General features: G+C 41.2%; 1 protein-coding gene across 1 annotated transcript in view; it reads right to left on the bottom strand.

Annotated features, from left to right (window-relative positions):
• Positions 1–18,846, bottom strand: part of ankrd27 (ankyrin repeat domain 27 (VPS9 domain)) — a 113,624-nt gene that overhangs the window by 94,326 nt on the left and 452 nt on the right. Inside the window, 5 exon segments of the mRNA XM_068049317.1 lie at positions 2,546–2,700; positions 4,296–4,452; positions 8,818–8,937; positions 16,225–16,358; positions 18,686–18,782. Of these exon segments, the coding sequence (XP_067905418.1) occupies positions 2,546–2,700; positions 4,296–4,452; positions 8,818–8,937; positions 16,225–16,326 (534 nt within the window). The 5' untranslated portion in view covers positions 16,327–16,358; positions 18,686–18,782.

Below are 18,846 nucleotides of genomic sequence, written 5' to 3'. Positions count from 1 at the left end.
CTCCAGTCTGAAATACAACCATTTACCACGACTTGCTGTTTTCTGTCCTTAAGTCAACTCTTCATCCAAGCTGACACCGATCCTCCTATTTGATGAGCCTCAATTTTTTTAACCAACCTTTTATGTAGTACTTTTGTCAAATGCTTTCTTAAAATCCATATAGAAAACATCCACGGCATTCCCTTCATCTACCCTCTCGTTACCTCATCATAAAATTCCATTAGATTAGTCAAGAACGATCTGTCTTTTATAAATCCAAGCTGGCTCTCCTTAATTAACTCAAACCTCTCCAGGTGCCTGTTGATTTTTTTTCCTTATTGTTTCTAAAACATTACCCACCACTCATAGTAATAAACAGCTGCTCAGTTTAAGAAATTTCTTGAATCAAGGTGTCACATTTGCCACTCTCCAATCATCTGGCACCTCTTCCAATCTTCCCTGGATATGCAGGATTATGACAAGCTCTTCCACTATCTCCAACCCCCACTTCCCTTAGCAACCTGCGATGCAAGCCATCCAGATGAGGCAAATTATTCACTCTAAGCATAGCTAGCCTTTCCAGTACATCCTACCTATCAATTTTCATCCCATCCATTACCTCTATTATTTCCGCTTCTACCAATATTTTGCCAGCCTCCTTTTCCTTAGTAAACACCAATACAAAGTACTCATTAAGTATTCTAGCCTTGCCCAATGCCTCGAAGCATACATCACCCTATTTGTCCCTAATAGAACCTACCCCACCTCTTACTACCCTATTACTATCGGTAGAAGATTTTGGGGTTCCTTTTTATGTTAACTGCCATTCTTTTCTCATATTCTCTTTGCCAGCCTTACTTTCCTCATCACTTCCCCTCTCAGCTTACTGTATTTGGCTTGGTTCTTGCTTAAAGAATTCACCCGACGTGCATCACACACCCTCTTTTTTTTTTTGTTTCATCATATTCTCTAACTCTCTAGTCATCCATTGAGCCCTGTCTTTGGTTCCTTTATCTTTCACCCTTGCTGGAATGTACCTAACCTACCTGAAACATCTCCTCAAAGATCATCCATTATAGATTTTCCTGTCAGACTTTGGTTCCATTTTACTCTGGCTAGATCCCATCGCATCACATTGAAGTTAGCCTCGTCCAATTTAGAGGTTCTACTTTAGATTGTGCCTTGCTCTTCTCTATTACTAATCTAAACCTTATGATACGATGATCACTCTTGCCCAAGTGTTCCCCCAGAGACACTCGGTCCACTTGGCCCACCTCATTCCACAACACCAGATCCAGGAATGTCTCCTTTCTACTTGAACTGAGAATATATTGGTCAAGGAAGTTCTTCTGAACCATTTCAGATATTCTTCCCCCTCCTTTCCCTTTATTCTAACATTATCCAAATTGATATTTGGATAATTAAAGCCCCCTAATATCACCACTCTATAGTTGTTGCACATCTGATTTCCCTGCATATTTGTACCTCTGTTTCTTTCTATTTGGAGGCCCATCAAATACCCCCTAATGACGTTATCATACCTTTCTTGCTTCTCAATTCTAACCAAATGGATCCTATCTGTAATGAGAATCAAACACTATCTTCTCCCCCTTTCCAACACTACAATGTCTTCCCTAATCAGTATTGCCACACCATCTCCCTTTTAAAGCCATATTTCCATTATGGCCACTACATCATATTCCTCACCAACCTTATCCATCACACTTTGTGTTTTTACATATATGCATTGTAAACCTGTCTTTGCATTTCTCGAAGTCCTTCTTAGTCTATAATCTAATATGGCACCACTTCCTTCTCTAGTACTATCCAACACTCTCACTTTTATGCACCTTATTCCACTTTTCTACTTCTCTATGTTTGTGCCCATCCCCCTGCCAATTTAGTTTAAACCCTCCTCAACCTCCCCATGAGGACATTAGTCCCACTCCTGTTGAGGTGTCTTTTGAATAAGTGCCTCCTGCCCCAGAATTGGCCCCAATGTCCCTTCCCAAATACCTGGGCTTAAGAATTGATATTTCTGTTAGCTGAATGCAGGTTGTGCAGTGCATCTAATTTCCCCCATTGGATCAATATTTCAGTCAACCAAATTAAGGGACTCTTTTTCTTGGGCTTCTAGCAGTTTCTGCACAGTTGGAATTTTTTTTTCTCCAAAATGATTTACATTTCAAAACCTTTAGTAAGCTGAAGAGGAGAGGAGGCTGAGAGAGCAAGGACCTATGAGAGCAAGAGAATGCAACAGGAAACAAATCATAAAAAGGAAGTTTTATACCAAAAGATAGAAAGTGAAAGTGCTACAAAAAAAAAAAAATCACTCCTGTCTGCACAGAAAATGGAAAAATCAAATGGCATTTTACGTGTACATCGATGCAACATTTTTCCAAAACGAACTTTATGATCTTCCTAAGGCAGCAGTCACAGTTCTCCCCAAGCCAAGAAAGAAAAATAAATGTGACTTTCATCTCTCAAGTTAACCTTATAGTGCAACTACAAAATAAACCAGACCAATATCACAAGAGAAAATGCAACACAAAATACAGTTACTAACTATATGATGCCGTAGACTTTTCACTTTGAGCTCTTTAAAGGAGTTTCGGAAAGCCTCAATGTATTTATCGACTTTGGATAACTGTCGACCCAAAAACTCTTTGGCATCCTCAAAATTTTTGAGACAGTAGGAATCTACAGGAGGTGGATGTTCATCTGAAAATAAAAGATTTTTAGGACAGTAATGCACGTGCAAATTTCACCAAATATACAGAAAACAATAGTATCATGCATTAATTGAACTTTGATTTCGCATTATTATTATAACCTTCCAACAGCATATATTTTTCACGACAGAAACAGAGAGGAGGCAGCACCATGATATAAAATTAATGTTGCAAAGACACATCAACAACAAGTACTCCAACTGAGAGAGCGTAACAATTGGACTGCTCAGTGATACCCCCTGAATAATTAGTCCAGTCAAGATGATGGGAGTAAACCACTACATGTACCACATTCAACTCCCACCCTTTCATAGAGACACTCTCGTCCTCTAACCTTCCTAATTTCTCAACACTTTTGCTGCACCCTTCAATTCAACTTGGTAATCTTTTCCTCATCATAGTTCAACCTGCCACTTGCCAACTTCTAAGTCAGGTTTTCACTATTCTTCCTCCTCATCCCATTCAAAAAAATCAATAATATTCCCTACTTCCCTCTCTTCTCCCGTTCCAAAATGCAAGTTGGCATGCTTCTCTCCTCCCACACCATTCAAGCTGGCACTCCTCTTTCCCTCCTTAGTTAAAGCCAGCACACTCTAACACACACACCCTCGGTTACTTCTGGCAGAACAGAGACCAATGCAGTCAAGTTCTTCTTGCAACCAACTAGTCCCCAAAGCAGCAAGCAACACTAATTTGGAGAACAACCTCAGGCTTCAGCACTGAGGTATGCACGCTATAGCTCAGTCTCCAAGCTGCAAATTTCAGATACTTAAGGGTCCTATTCTGCCTTGCAGAGTTTGTGTGGCATTAGCATAGGTAACAGAACTGCCAAGAAAAGACAAACTGTTTTCTATTATGTTGCTTCTTTTCACTTTGGTTCATTCAATAGAACAAGGCAAAAAACTAGTTTGTACTGATATTAATTTACCAAAACAATTAGCATTTTTCCAGTTAAAGTGGCAGCTACTAAATCAATGTAAATGGCAGCATCAGAGGAAGAAGGGAGCAAGAGTTCAGACAAGATGAAACAAGAAAACAAACTACTTGGGTATTTTAAAAGGAGTGCTAGAAGACGACATTTCAATGACCTTGCCGATGAGTATCAGTTCAAAAAGTATTCTCATACCCATTTCAAACATTTAATTTTAAAAGCTAACCACGTAGTAGCTTTGTGGAGGAATCATCTCAGTTGCAAAATCATCAAAGCCTAAAGAGCAGGTGGAGAAAGGGTGCTTGGATGCCAAGACTACACAACAAAATGCTGCTAAGATGTGGCCATAACTGGTAAGACAACTGTAAGTTCACTGAATAAACAAGAAGATATGAAATCCAAAGATTAATAAATGTTACAAATCAAGCTACTTAAAGAGGGAATCAACAAGACATAAAACACAAGTCTATTTCTTGCCTGCGTTGTCTGTGTCCAAAATGAATGATTAGATGCCAACCCCTTTGCAAAGATTTCCTGTCCAATAGCATTTCCTATGAAAGGTCCTTCAACTTTTTAATGCATGCACAAGAATACGTTTGTCATTTATGAACTTAAGATAGGCAAGCAAAGTATGCAGATTCGCATTCACTTACCTGGACTGGAAACCTTTTCCAAAGGTCGGGCAATACATAATATACTGAAACTTTTTTCTTTCTCAGTGTAGAAAGTTTCTTCAAAAAGGATTCGTATCGCACATGGTGAGCTAAAACCAACACCCAGACTAACTAGGTTTCCTCTGATAGTTACTTCCTGGAATTACAAATGGTTTCCAGTGAGGAGGGGAAAGAAAAGGGATGTTTAAAACAGTGAAACTTCCAAAGTTATCAACGATATTTACATACTCTAACCAAAAAAAAGGACTCTGGTGTGTTGATAAGGTAAGCTTTTTATTTAAAAAGTTCTGTCCGTCGGATTGCTAAGCTAACAAGTTTTGACTTTTTTTTTGGTTTTTCAGTAGATTTGTTGGGAATTTAGAATAGTGGGAATGGAGATTAAGGCAGTTGTATGTTCCTCCTGCAGAATGTGGGAGGTAAGGGTCGCCAAGAGTGTCCCTGCTGACTGCATCTGCGGGAAGTGCACCCAACTCCAGCTCCTCGAGAACCGCGTTAGGGAACTGGAGCTGGATGAACTTCGGATCATTCGGGAGGCGGAGGGGGTTATTGAGAGGAGTTATGGGGAGGTAGTCACACCTCAGGTAAAAGAAGTAGGTAGATGGGTTAATGTCAAGGGAAGGAGAGGGAACCAGCAGGCAGTGCAGGGATCCCCTGTGGCCGATTCCCTCAACAACAGGTATACCGTTTTGGATACTGTTGCGGGGGCGACTTACCAGGGGTAAGCAATGGGGTACAGGTCTCTGGCACAGAGTCTGTCCCTGTTGCTCAGAAGGGAAGGGGGAAGAGGAGCAGAGCATTAGTCATTGGGGACTCCATAGTTAGGGGAACAGATAGGAGGTTCTGTGGGAACGAGAGAGACTCACGGTTGGTGTGTTGCCTCCCAGGTGCCAGGGTTCGTGATGTCTCGGATCGTGTTTTTGGGATCCTTAAGGGGGAGGGGGAGCAGCCCCAAGTCGTGGTCCACATAGGCACCAACGACATAGGTAGGAAGAGAGATGGGGATTTAAGGCAGAAATTCAGGGAGCTAGGGTGGAAGCTTAGAGCGAGAACAAACAGAGTTGTTATCTCTGGGTTGTTGCCCGTGCCACGTGATAGCGAAGCGAGGAATAGGGAGAGAGAGGAGTTGAACACGTGGCTGCAGGGATGGTGTAGGAGGGAGGGTTTTGGTTTCCTGGATAATTGGGGCTCTTTCTGGGGTAGGTGGGACCTCGACAAACAGGATGGTCTTCACCTGAACCAGAGGGGTACCAATATCCTGGGGGGGGGGGGGGCGGTGGGGGGGCAGATTTGCTAGTGCTCTTCGGGGGGGGTTAAACTAATTCAGCAGGGGAATGGGAACCTAAATTGTAGTTCCAGTGTACAGGATGTTGAGAGTAGTGAGGTCAGGGATAAGGTTACAATGACGCAAGAGGGCACTGGCAAGCAAGAACTTGGTTTAAAGTGTGTCTACTTCAATGCCAGGAGCATCCGGAATAAGGTGGGAGAGCTTGCAGCATGGGTTGGTACCTGGGATCTCGATGTAGTGGCCATTTCGGAGACATGGGTAGAGCAGGGGCAGGAATGGATGTTGCAGGTTCCGGGATTTAGATGTTTCAGTAAGAACAGAGAAGATGGTAAAAGAGGGGGGGGGGGTGTGGCATTGTTAATCAAGGAGAGTATTACAGCGGCAGAAAGGACGTTTGAGGACTCGTCTACTGAGGTAGTATGGGCCGAGGTTAGAAACAGGAGAGGAGAGGTCACCCTGTTGGGAGTCTTCTATAGACCTCCGAATAGTTCCAGAGATGTAGAGGAAAGGATAGCGAAGATGATTCTCGACAGGGGCGAGAGTAACAGGGTAGTTGTTATGGGGGCCTTTAACTTTCCAAATATTGACTGGAAATACTATAGTTCGAGTACTTTAGATGGGTCAGTTTTTGTCCAGTGTGTGCAGGAGGGTTTTCTGACACAGTATGTGGACAGGCCAACCAGGGGCGATGCCACATTGGATTTGGTACTGGGTAATGAACCCGGCCAGGTGTTCGATTTAGATGTAGGTGAGCACTTTGGTGATAGTGATCACAATTCGGTTAGGTTTACCTTAGCGATGGGCAGGGACAGGTATATACCGCAGGGCAAGAATTATAGCTGGGGGAAAGGAAATTATGATGCGATTAGGCAAGATTTGGGATGCGTAGGATGGGGAAGGAAACTGCAGGGGATGGGCACAATCGAAATGTGGAGCTTATTCAAGGAGCAACTACTGCGTGTCCTTGATAAGTATGTACCTGTCAGGCAGGGAGGAAGTTGTCGAGCGAGGGAGCCGTGGTTTACTCAAGAAGTTGAAGCGCTTGTCAAGAGGAAGAAGGCGGCTTATGTTAGGATGAGACGTGAAGGCTCAGTTAGGGCGCTTGAGAGTTACAAGCTAGCCAGGAAGGATCTAAAGGGAGAGCTAAGAAGAGCAAGGAGAGGACACGAGAAGTCATTGGCGGATAGGATCAAGGAAAACCCTAAGGCTTTCTATAGGTATATCAGGAATAAAAGAATGACTAGCGTTAGATTAGGGCCAATCAAGGATAGTAGTGGGAAGTTGTGTGTGGAATCGGAGGAGATAGGGGAAGCGTTAAATGAATATTTTTCGTCAGTATTTACAGTAGAGAAAGAAAATGTTGTCGAGGAGAATACTGAGATTGAGACTAATAGGCTAGATGGGATTGAGGTTCACAAGGAGGAGGTGTTAGCAATTTTGGAAAGTGTGAAAATAGATAAGTCCCCTGGGCCAGATGGGATTTATCCTAGGATTCTCTGGGAAGCCAGGGAGGAGATTGCAGAGCCTTTGTCCTTGATCTTTATGTCGTCATTGTCGACAGGAATAGTGCCGGAAGACTGGAGGATAGCAAATGTTGTCCCCTTGTTCAAGAAGGGGAGTAGAGACAGCCCTGGTAATTATAGACCTGTGAGCCTTACTTCGGTTGTGGGTAAAATGTTGGAAAAGGTTATAAGAGACAGGATTTATAATCATCTTGAAAAGAATAAGTTCATTAGCGATAGTCAGCACGGTTTTGTGAAGGGTAGGTCGTGCCTCACAAACCTTATTGAGTTTTTCGAGAAGGTGACCAAACAGGTGGATGAGGGTAAAGCAGTGGATGTGGTGTATATGGATTTCAGTAAGGCGTTTGATAAGGTTCCCCATGGTAGGCTATTGCAGAAAATACAGAAGTATGGGGTTGAAGGTGATTTAGAGCTTTGGATCAGAAATTGGCTAGCTGAAAGAAGACAGAAGGTGGTGGTTGATGGCAAATGTTCATCCTGGAGTTTAGTTACTAGTGGTGTACCGCAAGGATCTGTTTTGGGGCCTCTGCTGTTTGTCATTTTTATAAATGACCTGGAAGAGGGTGTAGAAGGGTGGGTTAGTAAATTTGCGGATGACACGAAGGTCGGTGGAGTTGTGGATAGTGCCGAAGGATGTTGTAGGGTACAGAGGGACATAGATAGGCTGCAGAGCTGGGCTGAGAGATGGCAAATGGAGTTTAATGCGGAAAAGTGTGAGGTGATTCACTTTGGAAGGAGTAACAGGAATGCAGAGTACTGGGCTAATGGGAAGATGCTTGGTAGTGTAGATGAACAGAGAGATCTTGGTGTCCAGGTACATAAATCCCTGAAAGTTGCTACCCAGGTTAATAGGGCTGTTAAGAAGGCATATGGCGTGTTAGCTTTTATTAGTAGGGGGATCGAGTTTCGGAGCCACAAGGTCATGCTGCATCTGTACAAAACTCTGGTGAGACCGCACCTGGAGTATTGCGTGCAGTTCTGGTCACCGCATTATAGGAAGGATGTGGAAGCTTTGGAAAGGGTGCAGAGGAGATTTACTAGGATGTTGCCTGGTATGGAGGGAAGGTCTTATGAGGAAAGGCTGAGGGACTTGAGGTTGTTTTCGTTGGAGAGAAGGAGGAGGAGAGGTGACTTAATAGAGACATATAAGATAATCAGAGGGTTAGATAGGGTGGATAGTGAGAGTCTTTTTCCTCAGATGGTGATGGCAAACACGAGGGGACATAGCTTTAAGTTGAGGGGTGATAGATATAGGACAGATGTCAGAGGTAGTTTCTTTACTCAGAGAGTAGTAGGGGCGTGGAACGCCCTGCCTACAACAGTAGTAGACTCGCCAACTTTAAGGGCATTTAAGTGGTCATTGGTTAGACATATGGATGAAAATGGAATAGTGTAGGTCAGATGGTTTCACAGGTCGGCGCAACATCGAGGGCCGAAGGGCCTGTACTGCGCTGTAATGTTCTAAAAAAAAACATATACCATATCTTACTTTCATTAGTATTAATCATTATTACAGATCAAGGAAATTTTACTGAAGAATAATAGAAAAAAATATTGGTGTATTTTCTGTTACTTCTTACACACAAGAGAATTAACGACATTGCAAAAACAAAACTTGTGCATTCGCGATAATATTTATAGTAAACACAACAGGATAGAAAAAGGAGTACAGCATATTAAAAGCACCACTTGCCTTTCCATTTAATGTCCGGTAACTACTACTAGCTTCATCCATAGGCTGCAAGATGTAAGACTCAAAGTAGGCAGCAGCAAGGCCGCCTTGTGATAAACTGCCTTTGCATGGCACCAATATCTAAATCAATATAAAAATGATGCGTTTATATTAAGCGACAAAGCCTTAACTAAAAATAGAAAAAGAATATTTATCGACTATATAGGGAAACTAGGCTATGAAGCATTACAAAAACCTTCAGCTCTTCTTCAAAATACAAATGCAATGTGGACAATTCACAATATATTACTGGTCTTGTATATCATACATATTTCCTGTACATCCAGCAACTATATCATGCTATTTCCACCACAGAAACAATTCTACATGTAAATTATATAAATTATCTTTGATTAATTTCTTCCAGTTCCCAATTTATGTTTCCAAGTCTCTGTTCAGCTGAAGCTGTGGGAACAATGTTTACATTTTGAATGCGCCTTCAGCCTTCACTAGCTCCCTGACTATTGCTGTGTTTGAAATCCTCACCCTGGTGTTTATCTCTGTTTATTTAACTTTTGCTGCCAGTACTTGTTTGCTATTAACATAATTCGACCTAATTCACAGACCAACATAGCTTAAAAAGGCCTTTTCTTTACCCACCACCCAGCCCAACCAACAGGGTCAGGTAGATTGCCTTCAGACCACTGGTTAGGCTACTTTAACAACCAAAAACAGCATGTGCAGTGTAAGCTCCTTCCATTTGCTGACCAATCAATTGGGATCCTACAACTGGCAATAGGACCCCCATTTACATATCTAAGGAATCATGCTCCCATTTCAGGGTGGGTGCCCTGCATACCTAGAATTCACCAATTGCCACCTTCCAGGGTGGATCCAGTATTCATTTCCCCAACTTTGATTTAACACCCAGAAATGGGTGCAAGAATTTGAATTTTTCACCAATATCTCAGCCAGTCTTGGTTTCTAGCTGTGGATTCATTCCTTGCAAGAGGTAATAAGACCAAAATAAACCTTAATAAATTTGTGCTATAAAATGCTGAGCAGGCTTCATGGTACTAATCCTGATCTATAGTCATGCCTCGTAGCTAGAGTGGAATGTCTTCCAAATTATTTTACCAGTCTACAAACATTTTCTAGTCAATCAAAGTATAAAATACTATATCATGAATCTATTCAATACTAAAACACTTTGCTTAACTACATCTTCATGCAAAAAATATTGTCATAGTTGATGTTTTGGAGTACGACTGTCTTAAGTTTTTTGCTTTCTTAGATAACTGCCTGTATTGTGGGTTCTGATGAAAGGTCACAGACCTGAAACGTTAACTGTTTCTCTCATCACAAATGCTGCCTGACCTGCTATGTATTTATAGCACTTTGTTTTTAGTCCATATTGTGGTGTCAGATATAAAATGTTTAAAATAATGTTACTATTATTTTGAAAATACCTCACATTGTTGATACTAAAATATCTTGCTTTGATTGACAATTTAGCCACCAATGTGCTTCAAACACTCCTTCACAAATCTCAAAGCCCCCAACATTCAAATAGCACACAAATCATATAAATGCAAATACAATGCCAGGTTGTCATTGCTCCTGGACCACATATGCCACATCAACCGTCATTTGGAAAGCCTGTTCTGCAGTGAATTCACATTTTACAGATTACGCTTGTTACATAATCCTGCTGCATCTTGAGAAGATCTCATTACAAAAAAATTATAACATGTGCACTAAGGTGTCCAAACTATGGCCCGTTTATCATTTCCAGCCCTTGAACCCCATCAGTCTTCCACAGGTAACTCAATCTTATTCATGCTTATGTTTTTTTTTTACTGTCCAGTAAATCAAGTTATATGATAGTATAACTCAGTGAGACAACAACAGCAATCTGAAATGAATAGTGTGTCTTTCATGTGCCCTTATGAGCATTTCTCCAATCTTTCTGAAAACAGGCTGTAAGACTTTCACGAAATGAGGCCAGAAACAAATTAACGTATTTTATTTTACAGACAGTAAGTGAATGTACACAGTAATGAATGTAATCAAATTTCACATTGATTTAACTAACCACAATCCCCTCATGAACAATAATAAAAATGCACCATCCCTATTAGCAAGCTCTCATAGCTTTTTCCTGATCAGCCTTCTGATAACCAAGTTTCCCCACACTAGACCAGGCTTTCCTCCCAAACCTAACTGGCTGACTGTACAACTGTCCCTTTGTCTTTTCCATGCTCTCAGCCAAGGGGAGGGCTGTTCCTCTGAATTCTTTTCATTCAGGTGATTCACTAGGCCTGTCAGTACAACTGGCTGCCCATCCTCCCCATTTGGAGTGTGGGTTGAAAAGAAAACATCTTCTACAATTCTCAAAATAAATAAGAGGCCATTCTGGCTACTGAGACCCTCACTGTTTTAGTTTGAGCAGTTAGGCATGACATTCTACAGATTGGCTTATCTGGCTTTAAATGCACACGTTCAATGTCTCTAGCCTAAGCCCTTTCTCTAAATCTGCGCAAATTTACTGTTTTTAAAAAGACAAACATAACTTATTCCCAAATCCCTTCATTAAACAAGATCAAAAATGCCAAAATGTGACAACCCCTCACAAAATTTCAAAAAAATGCAAGAATGTTAGCAAGTTATAATTCTCTGAAAATTAGAGTGATAATCAGCAAAATATGGATATATCCACAATTGCTCATGAGCTAGATTTGTCATTCATAGTTAATATGCAGAAAATTTATTCCCACATGACAAGCATTAACCAAATCATTTGCCCGATGTACCAAGTATAGGCAAGATACCCCCTCATGGCAACAGAGAGATTAAAAAATTAAGTGACCTTTAGCTATTTCTGCATTCCTGCACAGAGGTTTGAGGAACAACATGCACAAGCAGAGGGCAATCTACTACCTGACCTGCTTGCCCAAGATTGGGAGATGGTCGGGGAGAGGAGAGAAAACAAAATCAATTTTATTACAACATAGTGGATTTCCTGCTCCTGAACAGTCTGGCTTTTGTCCTGACCCATAGCAACTTAAATGCAACAATGACTGTCCCATTGCTGTAATGTAGCAAATTAACTGAAGTAAATGATAAGGTTTAAATATTACATACAATCATATGCAAAGATGCTTAAGATGAAAGCACTTATTTGCTTATTCTTTGCTCTTTAATGGAAACTTTTTGAAGGAACTTCTAATATTAGATAATTCATTTTAAAGGGTAAATTTAGTTTTTTTTTAAAAAAAAGGTTACTTGGACAGTGTCACGGAACTATTTTTTCTTCTCCTCGGATTAAAAAGTGTGTTCCTTTAATACTGTTTGAAAACAGTGTGCCTTTAAGACTGAGCACAGTGTGCCAGCTGCACCTGTCCCTAGGTCACAGCAGGAGAGAGATGTCACATGGTATAATGTTTTGATTTGACTGTGTGTAAAACTGGCAAAAACTGGTCTGAACCAGACACCAGCGAAGCGTGCTACTGAAGAACAGAGCTGTATTTCTCAGCAGAAACTCTACAAGGAGTTACAGGCCAGGTTAATTGCCTGAGAAAAAAGCCCTTATTTGAAGAGACTGTTTGTATTGCTGAAATAAAGCTTTGACAGAGATTGTCGGTTTTAAAATTCAAGTCAACCTGTTGCTGTGCCCATCACTGAAAGAACTGTTTGATGCCTGTTGCAGCCGAAGAATTTGAATGCCTATCAAGAACAGACAATTTCATCAAATCTGTATGAAGACTTTGAGAGGCATTTGATTATTTTCACGCTAGAATACCTCACCCATCAGGAATGTAGCCCACAAAGACTTATTTATTCTTAACAGCTAACTTTTAAAAACACCACTTTTAAAACCGATTATCTGTTAGTTTTGAATATATGTATGTCATGGGGAAAGTTAGGTTAAAATAAGAACAAGGACTTTAGACATAGGTTTATCTTAATACTGTTTAAGATTTAGTTTTTTAAATAGTTAATTTGTTGTTGTCTAAAGGTACCTGGTTTGGTCGGTTTTATTCTAGGGGTTATTAGAGGGTTTAATTTGGCTGTTTTTCCGGTTGGCTGGGAAAACTTTAATAATATGCTATGACCCGTGGAGTGATGAAACTGAATTGACAATTGACGGTGCGTTGCTCCCGCCTCAGTCGTAACAACTGCTATAAATTCATCAGTCAGAAATCCGAAGATGCTGGTTAGAACAACTTTGGGGAAAAAATACATGGAGTGACAAGATTACTTCAAGTTGCAACATTTGAATAGCCTCCTTTTCAGTGATAATCTTTATTTTAGTAAACAATCTGACGAATGTCCTTATCTGAACAAATCATAACACCGATTCCATTTTCTGCTACATATTTTAATATGCTGTGGCACCATTCACATTTAATGTGACATTTTACACAAAAGCTGCAGTTTGAATAATTAATTGACAGCAAATCTTTAGATAATCCTACAAATGATGGAGAGGGTGTAGGTGAGGGCAACCAATGAAGATACCAAATTTCACAGCTAAGTGTTCTAGAGATAAGTCCAATAATGTGTCATTTAGGTTGGAGAAACAGGCGTAGGAGGATATAACTGTAGTTCTTAAACATGATTAAAAGTGTTTGGTTACTGTCCAGTTAGACAAGTTATTTATAGTGGATGGATATGGTAGGAACAGAAATCATACATGTAAAATACTTTGGCTATGAGTTAAGCATTTATTTTTGCACTTTCTGAACAAGTGCTGACAGGAAGTGGTGAATACAGAACTGCTATGTCTCTTTTCTTTCAGGAACTTAACAAGCTCCTGAAAGATGAGAACATTTCCAGTAATATTGGTTAAGTTTCTAGTTGACGGAGTTTGTGATGAATCATGGACAACTGTGAACTCCTTCAACTTGACTGTTTGCCCAAGAAGCCAGAAAGATTTCTCCTGGATTGGCTCCAGGTTTCATAATGTTTTTTCCCTCCCCCAGGAGGACACATTTCTGGGGAGGTGGAGGGGTTAGGTAGTGTATGATGTTGCACTGCCAGCTTGAGGGGCTTGATGGCTTTTCTCTGGCCCTTCCTTATACATGTTTAGACCTATGAAGCCTACATTTAAATTCAGCTCAGAATGATCAAATTAAAGGCCCCGATATTTACAGGGAGGCTGCAGAGGAATGATGCAGTGTAGGGAAAAGTCGGCAAGGTTGAGAATGAAGAAATCCTGAATTTAACCGCAGAACCTCATGATAATTTTTTCTTCCATTTCCCTGCCGCCGTTTGGTCAAATTGACAAGTTGGCCAGCTGGGAAAATCAGTGGCAGGAGACCGCAGCCAGAGTCCCTTACGGACAGTTCCCGGCAATCGTGATCATGAGGCAGGCCAGAGCTTGGCATTTGAAGGAAGATCCATCGTACAGCAAGATTGATAGAGGGGACTGGAGGTTTTCTTCCTGGTCCATCATCGTGCGGCTGTCCCTCAATTCGAGGATGACGTCTACTCAGGGTTGTAGTTTCTGCCATGGGTCTCCATGTGACTGAACAGGCGGATTCTCGACCCGAAGATCTTTGGGCACATGGGCAGACATCCCACGAGGCAGTGGGATCCAGACTGCAAGATTTGCTTCCTTTTCTTTCCTTCTCTGCTGCCCCTCTGCCTCATCATTAAGGCGTCTGAACTCAAAGCATGATGCAGCTTGATGGACAAGTTATTGCCATTTGGAACAATTGATAGCAAGCTCCTCTCAGTCATCAATGTCAATGCTACCGCACTTCAAAAAGAGCTTCAGAGTGTATTTGAAGTGTTTTCTTTGTCCTCCCCTGGAACACTGGCCATTTGAGAGTTGAGAAGACAGGACCTGGTGGGGAGACTGTTTTCAGCCATGCGAACACAGCGTTCAGTCCATTGAAGCTGATTTTGCAGGAGTTTTGCCTGAATGCTTGTGGAGCTGGCTTCAAGAAAGACACTAGTGTCATTTGACGGTCCTCCCATTGAATGCAGAGGAGGCATTGATGATGGAATTTCTCTACTGCTCTTATGTGTCGCTGATAACACAGCCCAGGTTTCACTGCAGTACAAGAGTGTTGTGACGACAACTGCTCTGTACACTAGAACTCTGTTGACTTGCGGAGGTCTTTGCTGTCAAACACTTATTGCCATAGTTTGTAGAAGGTGGAGCTGGCGCAGTTGATCCAGTGTTGCATCTCCTCATCAATGGTGGCCGCCAAGATATAGGAAGTGCTCAACATATTCCAGAGTCTGTCCTTCAACATATATGGGAAGTGGAATGACTGACCAAGTGTGGGTTGATATACGAGTTTTGTTTTGGCAAAGTTCAAGGACAGGACAAGTCTCCTGTATCCATGAGTTGCAAATCTGGTGCAGAGTGGGCAATGACACTGCAGTCATCCATAAACTGTAGATCACGTATGTCTATGGTGGTCAGTTTGTCCATAGAGAATGCTATCAAAAGCACTTAACTTCTTGGGGAAGGTTTATAGCAATTGGGAGAGGGGAGGAAGTAAGATATCAGGACTTGGGCAGTGGCAGTGGGAGGTTTTGTGGTGGGGGGGGCGGGGGCGGGGGTGGAGTTCAGTGCTAGAGTTGTTGGTTGAAGGCCTTTTCAATCATGGGGGAAAGCACTCCTGCTCCTCCTGGCCTTCAAGTAATACTGTAAAAGGAACTTACTTTAGTTAGCAGACAGCTCCTGCCTCTGGATTCTCCCTGCCAGGATTCCCAAATCCTTGGAAACCCACCCGAAAACTGTTAAATTTAAATCAAGCTCCTAATTGCACTGTTGAAGGCTGATTTAAATATTTTAAATGAAGTACCCCCACCCTGACAGTGGAACACTTATAACACAAAACTTACCGCTGTAAAAATGGAAACAGGTACATAAGTGGCAACTTGTTTTGGGGTGGGGTGGGAACGCATACCCCATTTTTAAGTTTTAACTCCCTCCACCAGGACCGCACCCCCCCCCCCCCCCTCACCCCCACCGCCCACCCCAACCCCCAAACTCATTGTGGGGTGGATTAATATCAAAGTCAAAATCTCTAACAGCTATGCAAGGATGAAAACATGTTTGGGCAGTAAGAACCTAGTTCGTATTGAGGCTAAGACTAAGAAACCAAACTATCAACTTGTTCACACCAATTGACATTAATTCAGCAGTGCTGAGTAAAGATGCCAAAAACATGAGTGGGAAGTTGGAAATTTACATTGATGCAGCAGGCCACTTTTTGTTGAAGCACAGACCACAGGGGTCTTACTCCTGCATCTGTGTTATATTTTCCCTAAGAGTGCTTGATGATCGTACTGGGTGACAAAATTGAAAATATTCTATTCTCTTATTCCCTTACCTTGAGTACAAATTAACAAAATAAATGCTAATCATTTCAGGCCTCTTTACCAAAACACTAATATGATACTCACAATCCCATGCATTTCTGCTACATGGTTGGACATATCAGGCTTCTGCTTCTGAAGGGCTAAATAGAAAGGATTTCTCGAAATATCTTCATCATACATAGCCATGGACACCAAATACTTTCCACACTAAATTTCAACTGTGCAAGAAATATATAAATAAAATGTGAATACAATATAAAGCATAATATTAATAATATAAGTTATGAATTTTGTGGCACTAAAAAGTTTAAGGTACACCAGATAAAGGAGAATTATAGAAACAAGGAAAAACAAGTTTAAAAACTTAAAAGTTGTTATAGAACAAGTTGCAAAAAAATTCAACTAACAAGCATGCAGTTTGCAACTGCTGGCTTTTCATTTTCCTATGAGCTTGCAAACACTCAGTAGAATGAAAAGCCTCTGAATACATAGCTGCTCAGCAAAAATCATTGTCTGTCAAACTATATGTTGCCGAAAATATACTGATTTGCATTTAGCTGCGATTTCCCAATAAAGAATTGTAACGCAAACAGGAATTGACCTTTCAATTAGCCAACAACAGAATATCCCACTGACACTGATAAACACTTTAGGGCAGGGGAGGGAGGCAAGGTAAGGGAGTAGCCAACTGGTTAAAAAAAAAGTCATTCTTAGAGACTTTCACAAGCGCAACTGAGGTGGAAAGTACAATATTTGGGTAATCAGGATATTGTATTTCTAAATGGTGATGGGATGTATTATTAATGTATTCTATGCATCATAAACTGTAGCCTCAAAAGGGACCAAAGGGTTTCATATGTACTTTTCCCATACAACCTGTAAGAATTTGTACTATCAAACTCCCCTCAAACTACTCCAGTGAGCTGTATAACATTATATGGAGTTGAACATACAGATGGTGATGGCTTGGTAGTCAGAGTGAATGCAAGAGTTAGATGTTTTCTTTTTAAGGTGTGACGACAACAATTTTGAAAGTGAGGCAGGAAAGAAGTGTGTAGAAACAATAACTGAGGAGAGAGAGCAGTTGACGATGTTGGTGAGCATTGGACAAGGAAGGATAGTTGAGCATAGAAGTGCTGATTCAGGAGGGGATCAAGGGAGCAGCAAGTATGTTGCATGAGGAAATAATAGCCTGGTAAGAGATGGAAGCTATAGTGTGTAGCAAGTTCAGAACCAGGGTGGAGAGTGAGCTGGGAGGGGTCAGAGACTCTACCGCCCTCCTGGCTCTGCTTTCAGTGTCTTCAACCCCACAAGGAACCCTCACTTATTTCTCACACTTTGTGTCCCTCACCCACATCCTTCTTCAAACCCGAGTGCTGCATATCTTGAAATCTGAATACTTCAGGTTCCTGAATATTTTGGCTGTCCACTACCAGGACGGGCCCAATCCATTCTCTCTCTCTACAGTGATACGTTATTACTCCGGAATGATTCTAGAGGGCAAGGGCAAGGGAAATGTCAAAGTCCCTTGCTGCACTACAAACTGCCTCCATCAACCTCCCTCCTGAGTTGCCATGGGTTTACACACTTCTCTTCCGCCAAACTGAGATTATCCACTCAGCTACTGACAGCATTTTGAGGGGAAGTCCCAACACCCAATAAAAAGGCTAGTTTTAGAATCTCTTGAGAAAAATCAAGAACTGGTACAATAAGTACACATGGGAACTGGAATGATCCAAAGAACTTGTCCACTTTAGCCTCTGTTTAGGGGAAAGCTCCTCCCCCTCCTCACTCCAAAAAAATTTCATTTTGATTTTAGGTATAGCAGAAGTGGTGGCATAATGCAGCCTTAAAACAGTTTATCTTATGACAAATTTGAGCACCCAACAAATGAAAAGTCTCAGTGAACACATAGAATCAATACATAAAGTTGTGCAACTCGGTTTTACTACAAAGAACTTCTATTTTAAAATGTAAAATAATTTATTGAAGCCTCCAAAACTAATCAGAAGAACTTACTTCACTTTTGTAATAAGATATTACTATTTCAGAAAGCGTTGACACATATATTTACATAACACCTTCCATAACCTCAGGACGTCGTAAGGTACTTCACAGCCCATGACATACTTTTGCAGTGTTATGTGGCAGCAAATGTGTACACAGCGATAAGATAAGCAAACAGATAATCTGCTTTTCTAGTGATGTTGGCTGAGGGATAAATATCAGCTGGAACACTGCTCTTCAAATTCGTGCCATGGGATCTTTCATATTCACGTGAGGGGGAAGGCAGGGCATCAGTTTAACCACTTATTTGAAAATTAGCACTGCTTGAGCGTGGGCCAAGATTATATGCTCAAATCTCTATAGTTGAACTCAGCACCTTCTGACTCAGGTCAGATTACGACCACTGAGCCAAAGCTGACACCTTACAAACAATTCAGATCCAAGAAAATATTTTATACTGTCTCTATTAGTTATGCGTTTTTCTATTACGTAACCGACAGAAAACATATTTTAAAAAATAATTTAAATACATACTTACACGTGTACAGTGCTCAATAGATCCAACAGCTTCTGCTTTTCACATCACATGAGTGGGCTTTCTCCACTGTAACTGGAGTTTCCCAATTAAACGAGCGCTGTTACGGTCAATAACTTGGCAGTCAATATAATTTGCTAATAATGTGGCCACTAAAGTACCAT

This window comes from Heterodontus francisci, chromosome 17, assembly GCF_036365525.1.
Source record: "Heterodontus francisci isolate sHetFra1 chromosome 17, sHetFra1.hap1, whole genome shotgun sequence".
In the NCBI taxonomy this organism is placed as follows: Eukaryota; Metazoa; Chordata; class Chondrichthyes; order Heterodontiformes; family Heterodontidae; genus Heterodontus; species Heterodontus francisci.
Note: the sequence above shows the minus strand (reverse complement) of the source record. Positions and strands in the feature narration are given on the sequence as shown.